Source organism: Lycium barbarum, chromosome 9 (assembly GCF_019175385.1).
Source record: "Lycium barbarum isolate Lr01 chromosome 9, ASM1917538v2, whole genome shotgun sequence".
Taxonomy (NCBI): domain Eukaryota; kingdom Viridiplantae; phylum Streptophyta; class Magnoliopsida; order Solanales; family Solanaceae; genus Lycium; species Lycium barbarum.
This window is the reverse complement of record NC_083345.1, coordinates 3,217,442-3,227,381: the sequence shown is the minus strand read 5'-3', so window position 1 is coordinate 3,227,381 and position 9,940 is coordinate 3,217,442. Positions and strand designations below refer to the sequence as shown.

The 9,940-nt window shown below is 32.9% G+C and overlaps 1 protein-coding gene across 1 annotated transcript; it reads right to left on the bottom strand.

Moving 5' to 3' along the window:
- Nucleotides 1-145: 145 nt before the first annotated feature.
- Nucleotides 146-4,017, bottom strand: LOC132610946 (sesquiterpene synthase 14b-like). The gene is made up of 7 exons (XM_060325352.1): nt 3,837-4,017; nt 3,457-3,733; nt 2,144-2,516; nt 1,816-2,034; nt 1,501-1,639; nt 981-1,229; nt 146-666 (listed from the first exon to the last, which is right to left on the bottom strand). Exons 1-7 carry the CDS (start codon nt 3,939-3,941, stop codon nt 367-369), a joined length of 1,662 nt encoding a protein of 553 aa, XP_060181335.1. The 5' UTR covers nt 3,942-4,017; the 3' UTR covers nt 146-366.
- Between the last annotated feature and the right edge of the window lie 5,923 nt (nt 4,018-9,940).

Genomic DNA, 9,940 nt, shown 5'->3' with positions numbered 1-9,940 from the left:
CTTTAATGTTTGCATCATTACTTTCGAGGCTTGAACAACTTGAAGTAGTCAAGCCGCTTAACGTGGTTATGTTCTAAAGAAAAGCTATATATGCTTGCAATGAGATTAAAACATCCATCAACAACATATTTGAAACCGGACTCAATACGACTTCATCGCTTATATTTTATTAAACGAAAATATGAGTAAAAAAGACAACACACATGAACTAATGTTCTTGATATGCTGAGACAACTATTCTCAAACATTAATAGAAAGCAGCAACCCCCCAATTTCAGCAATCACTTAGAAATATTTCTAGGTTTTGGAACCATGATATTGTTTGCTTAAAGTTAAGCACTTGATGAATGGTACACATCAACACGATTATCCACATGATGTACTATTGACAGAATCAACAAACAACAAGGTGATGACGTCTTTAAGCTTGTTTTTCGAATTTGTAAAATCATCCCCTTCAAGAATTTCTACAAGGCGTGCAAGATTTAAGGCAGGATCGAGGACAATCGTTGGTACTTCAGTAGCACGTAGATATTCTGCGTTTAGGTCTTTCCATGCATTTGTGATTTCCTTCAAAGCCTCAGCATATGCCTCTTGTTTTGAAGCTCCATATTCTTTCATGTAGCATTCAATGAATGAAGCTCCATGTTCTCTTTGTTGTTCGTGCTGCATGAAATAGATTTTAGTATGTGCAATACAACTATACGTCTAAACTTTAAACATCTTTTTTTAAGTTTAAACTTAAATGTTCTAAAACTTTTAAAGCCAATACACTCTTTAAATATAGATAGTTCTAGTAATCAAAACCTACGTATTCTTGCATAATTAAAACTCTGTTTGCTGACTAATTAGCCTATCCATGTTAAAATGTATCTATTTCTCATCTCGTGCCAAATGTACCTCCAAAAAGGCAACGAGAACTACTCATAACTTTAGGGGCAGTTAAAGAATGCTAATAAGGAATATGTTGGCATACTTACTTCATGTCCAATAATATCGTCCTTTAATCTGTTGATTAGTGATGAAGCTCGAGCGACCAAAGACTCATTTATCATCCATTCAAAAGTCTCTTTGGCTATAAATTCCTCCATAACAATCAAAGAGGTAACAATAATCATCTGAATGGAAATAGTTAAAGTAGCGTTTCTCTTATATTCCTCGCATTTTGGAATAGTGCCAGCATTCAACCATTCGGCTTCCTTAAGATAGCTTTTGGTCCACTTTTTCGCCTAATGAAGAAGGAAATATCAGAAGAAGAAAAAAGTTAACAAGTAGAATAAGAAGCATATACACATCATAAAAAAAAGTAGCTAGCTCGGTGCACTAAACTCCCGCTATGTGCGGGGTTCTGGAAAGAGCGGACCACAAAGGTCTAGGTTGCGAAGCATATTCCATAGCTTCTTTCGGAAAAATTGTAAGTGTTTTATCTTTTACTTTTGTTTTTCTTCTCTGTCGGTTAGTTTAACCAATTACTGAGGTCGAGTTAATAAGCAAGCTTACCTCATTTTTTGCATAGTAGACACATTCTGCTCTGCCGTCTTTGGTCAATTCTTCTTCTATTTCATCAAAATAATCCATAAAGACTTGATAAAGAGGTCTCATATAGGGCGATATCGAATCCATAGCACTAATGTCACATCTGCACGTCAGGGGTTTGTATCAAAGTCCACTAGTTGATAGTATATATTTTACTTCTACATATCATTTTACGATAACTAGTACTACTATACTTGATATATACATGCATAATAACACTTAATTCTTACTCAACAACGGGGAAATGACAAAGATTGATTATTAAGGTTATACTTTCACCTCTCGATTGCATCAGTGAAAGGCACAAGTTCGTCATAAGTTGCACAAGCATCATAGAGGTCATCAGTGATGGTGATGATAACGATTAATTTTGTTAACGTTCTTCTTGCACATCTATATTTAGGCTCAAAAAACACCTCTGTTGCCCAAAAGTAACACTCCACCAGTTTGTCTCTTGCATATGGAAATTTGTTTACAAAATCCAGGTCTTTCCACCACCTACATATAATATGTATATACACAAACATATTAATGGTTAGTTACGTTTTAATATAGCACACGAATACTATAATTTACATCACGAAGTATGTACCATATTCATATATACCTTGTAAGTTCGCTAAGCTCTCTTTGGTGCATCTTTTGCAAAATGTGGAAATCCAATTTCGCAAATTTCAAAAGTAAATTGTTATGTCCTTCAATGTTTCTATAAATACGCAAGTATTTTCCTGCTCCACCTCTTGGTACATTTGTATGAATGGGCTGGCTCAAGGCTTCACTAACTTGGACCTTGAGTGAGTTGTCCAATTTAGGGCCCATGGACTCGAGATGAGTGATGGTAAAAGTTAGAGCTTCTTCAAGAATGTCTTCCCCATGCACTCTTAGATGTGCTGCTTCATATAAACTTAATAATCCTAGCACATCTTTAGTAAGAGTTTCCTTGAACTTCCCATCATGGTTGATGAATTTTTTGAATACATCTGCTTAATTATTATCATGTGAGAGATTAAACTAGTTAAAAAGACGTAGAAAGCCCAATATATGTGTATGTGTGTGTTAATAATAATTATATGTTGGTTGCTATCGTTAAAAGTTTGACTCAAATTAAAAGTTATGTGCCAAAATCAAACGTTAAGGTCTATGACACCTCATAAAGTATGGATTATTATGTGTGGATATCATGATGTAATTTCTAATATAATGAAAGTTAAATTAGAAATACATAAAGTTGTGCAACTATAAAAAAGGTTATGGTCAAATTTTCTTTTGGTATTCCATCGTCAGAAAGGTAATAAGGATTAACATCTTGGTTTGGAAGACCGCAGGTTGAAGGACTTCACCAGTTCTCATGGATTTAGATACACTTGCGCTTCTAGTATTATTTTAATCTTGATGATTTGACAAGATTGGTCTTGAAAAGATGATGGATTTCATTTTGAAGTTTGGACTCTAACAATAGTTATATCTCTACAGAAGCTAGACATTCCACAAGAAATATTCCTCTTGATTATCTTTTTTCAATTGACTTCTAAGAGGATTAACAAATTAAATTTCACTGTGTTACATCTAATTGCAAGTGAAATAAAGATCATGCGCTCTTTCATTTTTAGTTGAATTATCCCAGGGCTAACTAAACTTAAATGTTTTCTTTTTAGTTTAAAACTAAGCCTCATCTGTAATAATTTTGAATTCATAAAGTTTAAATTCTAAATGCAACTTTATGTTTAGACATGATGATCACACCTCATCAACATTTTACTTTTGACCATATATGAGCGCCAATATCTTTATTGCTATATGACAAACTCAAAAGCAACGAACTTCTCAAGTGCATAGAAAACCTATATATAGTTGAAAGTTTAACCCAATATTAAAATAATAAAAGAAAAGGAAGTTGTAATTCTAAGATATACGATATACCAGGAGACATGTAATGCCTTTGTTGTCTCACTAGTCGAAAACGAAGAGCAACAACGTACAGATCATCATCATCATCATTTTCATTCCGTTCGAATTCATCAAAAATGTTCTGAATGGATGATTTAATCTCATTTTCAAAATGATATGCCACTCCCAGTTGTTGGATTGCATCAATCAATACAAGTTTTTGTGTACTATTATCGGGTGTTTCCACCAACATTTTCCTGACCTTTTCTTTTAACTCTTCAAGTTCAACTTTTTCTTGCATACTAATTTCCTGCACCAAATTTATAAAACTAATCGTCAGTGTTGTTTTACTACCTTTACATAAAATAGCAGCAAATGCAATGTTTTAAAGATATATATGAGTGGGCACATACTGTGAGTTCATGAGTGTAGGAGAGAAAATAGTCTCCCCAGACACTAGGGTGATAATTTGCCAACGGACGTGTAATAGTAGTATGAACCATTGCTAATTGACTCATACTTTTCTCTTTCCCAGTGGTTTTCCTAGCTTTAATTACTACCAATTTGAGATTTTTGCTGCTATATGGTGAGGTATTTTATAGTGCAAATGAGGTATTTTATAGTGCAACTGGGACGACAAGTGTCCAAGTGAGTAGTTATTCAAATAACTTTCCTATTTCCGGAAAGTATTCCCTTCTTCTCAAATTATATGTCATGATTTCTAAAAATAATTGTCTTAAATTATTTATATTCAAGACAAAATAAATCATTTCTCTCCCATTTTGCCCTTAGTATTCTCTCCGGTCACCATAATATATAAGTGTTCTTTTGGCCTTTGATACACTCCTTAACAAAATACTAACTTCTAGAAAAAAAATTGACTAACTTGCCCTTAATTAGACAGTACTTATTTAATGAAGTTTCTTGATTACATAAAAATACACTCAAATTATCTTAACATGAGTAAATTTGAAAATAAATAATTAACATCTTCTTGATTATATAAATGGATACTTATTTTGGACCAAAATTAAAAAGCCAAAAGGACACTTATTATGGACCAGAGGGAGTAATAATCGTTCTTGAAGACTACAAACACCTAAATTATAAAGAGATGACACATAAAAAATAATATTCAATAAAGTGAGATTATATCTTAAGACCTAAATAAGAGTAAAATAGTCGAAACTCCCTCTTAATTAATATTTTTTTTAAAGGCGTGTAAAAGAGAAATACGACAAATAATTTGAGACCAAGGGAGTAATCTTTTTGTGGGATTACTTTCATAAAATGTTGGTGGGCTATATTTTTCTATTGAAGATTTTCTTTATTTACTGTTAATGATTTTTGAAGATTGTATACCATGGTCTTTGATCTTGCACTATTTTATTTTCATATTGCTTTGAATTACTTGTCCTTATCTGACCTTATTTTCCATGTTGTCCTTATCTGACCTTATTTTCCATGCTTTCTCTTGAGCCGAAGATTTTTCGAAACAAGTCTCCCTACATTGTAGAGATAAGGTCTGCGTACACTTCCCAGACCCCACATTGTGGGATTTCACTGGGTACGTCGTTATTGTTGTTACTGTTAATGATTTTATGTTCCAATTGTCCTAATCGACTTAACCACGTCATTAATGACCGATACTCCCACTTCCATGTAATAATGCACATTAAGTACTCTTATTAATATATTATCCAAGGAAAAAAAATGACCTATACTCATTCTAGTATGGTGGCTCTCCGAATTACAAGATATTATTTTAAATACAGAAAATTACCTGAACAATTATCAAGATACATTTTTTAATACGGAGATTTTCATAACTATACAAGATTGAAAACCAAATTTCAAAAAATTAAAACAGTTTTCTAATTTCATGTCCTGCTATCATCCAAAATAATACCACAAAATTCTATCCTTCTCGATCAGTTTGGCCAATGGAAAAGTGGTTAGATTTCTTTCTCTGAAGGTATTGTTTGACTATTGATTTTGCTTTTGAAACTTTATTATATTTGTAAGAAAAATAACATCAAGTTAATATACGATAATTATAATTAACTGAATTCACAAATTAATATTTATGAATGTTTCGACTTTCATTTTCAAATCATTGGACAGGGCGCAGATATTATTGAATCCAATGAATTAAACTTATGTTAAAAGATTTAAATATATTCCCACCAAATTCATCGTAACAAAGATGAAACTTATGCATCAGATTATTTCGCAGCACACTATACACATTCAAAATTCACTTCACGTGCTCGTCTCAATTGCATTATGTATTAAAGTTTATGAATATTCTAAGCTGGCAAAGGCAATATTGAGGAGTTTCATATTGTCATTGTTCACGAAGTTACATACCCCTGCTTTCATTTTTATTTATCCAACATACTAAAAATAAATGTTTATTTTTTACTTCTTCAATTTAGAAAATTAAGAGATAATTTTTTATTTCATACCTATTTTGCCCATATTATTAATTGTTCGGCTGGAAACTTCAAGAAATTATTAGTGATTACATAGCTTCTAAAGTATGTTTGATTGATTTCAATTATTTGGACGATGTATAGTAATTAAGGGTGATATACTGTAGTAAAATTTGTCTTTTTATTTATTGTGTGTCAAAACATGAACAAGTAAAAATGAACGGAGAGAGTATTAAGTAGGTGTTTGGCAATAGAAATCAAATATTTTTCACTTTATTTGAAAATTTTGAAATTAAGAGTTGAAGATTGAGTCATGCTTAGTTATAATTTTTAGAAAAAATATTCAGTTATTTGAATGTACTAAAAGTGGGAAAAAACAGTGAAAATAGTGAAAAAGTTCAGCGTCAATTATTTCACATTAGATGCAATAATTAAAGGTAAATCTGCAAAGACATTGAATTAGGCCAAAAATAGATGCAATAATTAAAGGTAAATCTGCAAAGACATTGAATTAGGCCAAAAATAGATGCAATAATTAAAGGTAAATCTGCGCAATAACTAAAGGTAAATCTGCAAAGACATTGAATTAGGCCAAAAATAGATGCAATAATGGAGAGGCACGTTTGAAATGAAATTATCGACAAAGGTGTTTCCACACATAGCAGTAGAGCCCACATAATATGTACTTTCTCCGTTTATTTTTATTTATCCACTATATTAAAAATAAATTTTTATTTTTACATATTCATTTTATCATATTAAGAGAAAGTCACATATTTTTTTTCCTTTTTTACCCTCAATATTGATTACTCTTTTTCAAATCTATTAAAATTATACACTATATTATGATTAAATATGCATCTTATTTATTAATTTTTAATGATAATCCAAAATTTGAACCAGCAGGAAGCAGCCGCAAATGGACGGCTCGGCAGGATTCGACAAAGCAGGGGCAGCTGAAGCTGCTGTTTTAGCCCATAATTTTGGGCCCCCCAAATTTTCCAAGGTTTCTACAAAAGTTTGTATAGATAAGTATTACTATGCTATTGCTAATTTGATAGAGACGAATTCAAGATTTAAATTTTATAGTTTAATTTTTCAGGATTTTTAGTTGAACCATTTGTAGTTTAAAAGTTATTGGTTTACGTCATACTATTTATTACAGTTTTAATAAGTTTTTACTCATAAATTTATGTTCCGTGTTAAAAGTTAGGATTTCAATTGGACCCACCTTCAATGCTACATACGCCCCTGAATTTGGTGTATTAAAGATTTAAATATTTGATTAAAATACTGGATTTGTTATTATCCTTGTACCGAGAGTCTATGGAAACAACCTCTGTACCTCCCAAAGTAGGAGTAAGATCTGCGTACACTCTATCCTCCCCAGATCTCACTTTGTGAAATTTCACTGAGTATGTTATTATCGTTGTTGTTGTTGTGCTAGATTTGTTATTAGTTATCTCAGATATTCTGTTTCTATACTAGGTAGAGACAGCCCGTGCTACAAGTTGAAATCAGATAATCAACACTATTTGCTAATCGAGAGAGTATCTATGTACATTTTGGATCAAAATACAGACACATCCATGACAACATTGCATTAGTAGATGCTTAAGGTGTTACATTATCATAGCTATTTGTATATTGACCAACGATGATGTGTTGTCTGTACGATATTTAGTCTTCTTTTTAGCCTTGCCTTTAGCTTTTTCCTTTGTCAAAAGACCTGTAAACAAAGAAAGGAAAGACAGTAAACAGATAGCAAATTGAAGTTGTCGAGAAAGAACAACAAATACTTACAAGGGGGGGGGGGGGGGGGGGGGGGGAAGCATCCCCATTGCTTCTTAGGGATCCCATAATTACAAATGACTCCCACAGCTGCTGCTAGCTGTTGCCATCTGGGAAAAAAAATTAAACAAATAATTGGCATAGGTCTAAGCTGGTCATGCATATTAGTAATCCAGAGTTCCCCCAGTGTATACTGGATTACAACTCAAAAAAAATGAAGTATTTTACTCCCTCCGGATAAAAAAAAAAGTGTCCAATTAGTCTTTTTTTCTTGAGTCAAAAAAAGTGTCCACTTATTAAATCAAGAAATAATTAACCTTATCTTTCCAGGTTTGCCCCTATTAAGTGTTATGTGATCAAATCCTAATGTCTAATTAATTAGGGGTAGTTTAGTCAATTTACATATTATTATTTTTGGAGCGAGTAGTTTCTTAAGGGGTGTGCGAATGGCTAAGTAGACTCTTTTTTTGATCCGGAGGGAGTACTTCCCAGCCATATAATTCAACTATTCACGCCAAGATCACATATACTTGGAACAGTTTGTTGCACTAATTTTCGTAGTGATAATTATCGTTCTCTAATATAATTAGAAAAAAAAAATACTCACAGATGGATCCGATAGATAAATATGCATACTAACTTATGCAGAAGCATGATGGCAAGTACACACGAAGGTAATTTGCGTCTTGATTGATCATAAGAAGGTAGAAGGCCTAATAATATGTTCAAGGCCTATCAATATGAGCGGTAAAATCATTAACGTGGATAGCAGATCCAGATGCAAGAGCAAATTTAACGTAGAATGATAGATCTCATGTCGTCAAAAAATTATATAGACAAGGTGTTATGCATGTTCCTTTCCTTTTCCTTATTTCAAGGAATATCATAGATCATAATTCGTAAATGACAATATAAACACAGATTAAGAACTTGCATTTAGGTAGATGAAATAAATAACCAATATCATAAATTATATCGTTTCGTCAAACTCATATTTCATAGACTTTTTGTCTGAAAGAGAGTTCACAGAACAAACATAGTCAAACCAGTAAAGCTGCCCGAATTAAAGCTAGAGAACAGAAAGCACATACAGAAGGAAATAAAGATGAATGAACCAGGTAACAATTGTCGTAGGAGGTAAATTTAGATTATTACGACAATCTGGATGGGTTCACCTGAAAGATATGCATAGAGCAATAGGGCTTTGTGAGCCAGCTTTAACTTCAATATTTTTTTTATACAGGCCCATGTTTTTAGGTCGAAATCTGGCGCTTTTGCCGCATTGGTTGCAAACTACTATCAATACTCTTTCGCTACAGCAGCACTTGCAAATAGGCATTATAACTTGCCACCATGGTCAATCAGCACTCTTCCCAATGGCAAGAAGACTGTTTTCAATACATCACTCTCTCTGAAATATTTATGCTGTTTAGAGCATAACAGTGAGAAGTTCGCCAAGTCAAAGTAAAGGCTGAACCCAGGCCAATGACAGAGTCTGTATCAGAGGCGTTCACCGACATTTAACGATGTCTTTGGCTTGCACAACATCTCCAGCTTCCATTTGAAAAGTGGAAAAAAGGAAACATAATAAAACTGTGTCAAAAAGTGAAACTTTACAAAGCATCGAGATGAGAGAATTAACCACTCCAAAAGTAGTGACTTGTTCCCGTAATCAATTCGTCAACAGACACTGAAATTTATTAATGAAAGGCTCATATGGAATCACAGCTTGGTTATTCCAATTAGTGGAGAGAGGTTGGAGTTTCCATGCGATGACCATTCCACTACTTTGCTTCAGTTAATGCACTACAAAGCTTGTTTCAACAATCTCATGCTCATATAACCTGAAGGTAAAGGTACTGATTTCCATTAAGGCTTCATATAGATCAGTGGAAATCCGAACTTCAATATAAAGAACTCAAATCACAGTAACTTTTGACTTTTCTATGATGTTCTCATTTTTCGGTATTGCTTTTCATTGCTTCTATACTTTACATTAGTAGTGAAACAAAGAAAAACGAAAATAAAATAGAATAAATGAGCAAATAGTAGCTTCATGACTACATAACGCAAGCGTATAAAGCATGAAAATGAATGCTCGAATCTCCATAACTACCAACTGCAACATTGTTTTCGTGGGTACTTCGGAGGCCTTAGAGTTTTGATGTAGGATCTTGCCTCCCTCAATTTCCAGCTCAAGCAGTAAAAGCTACAATATCAAACTCGGATTAAACTATTCTAACTTTCTTGAATCAGTGCATTATGACAACAACATTGATAGAATTCCATTA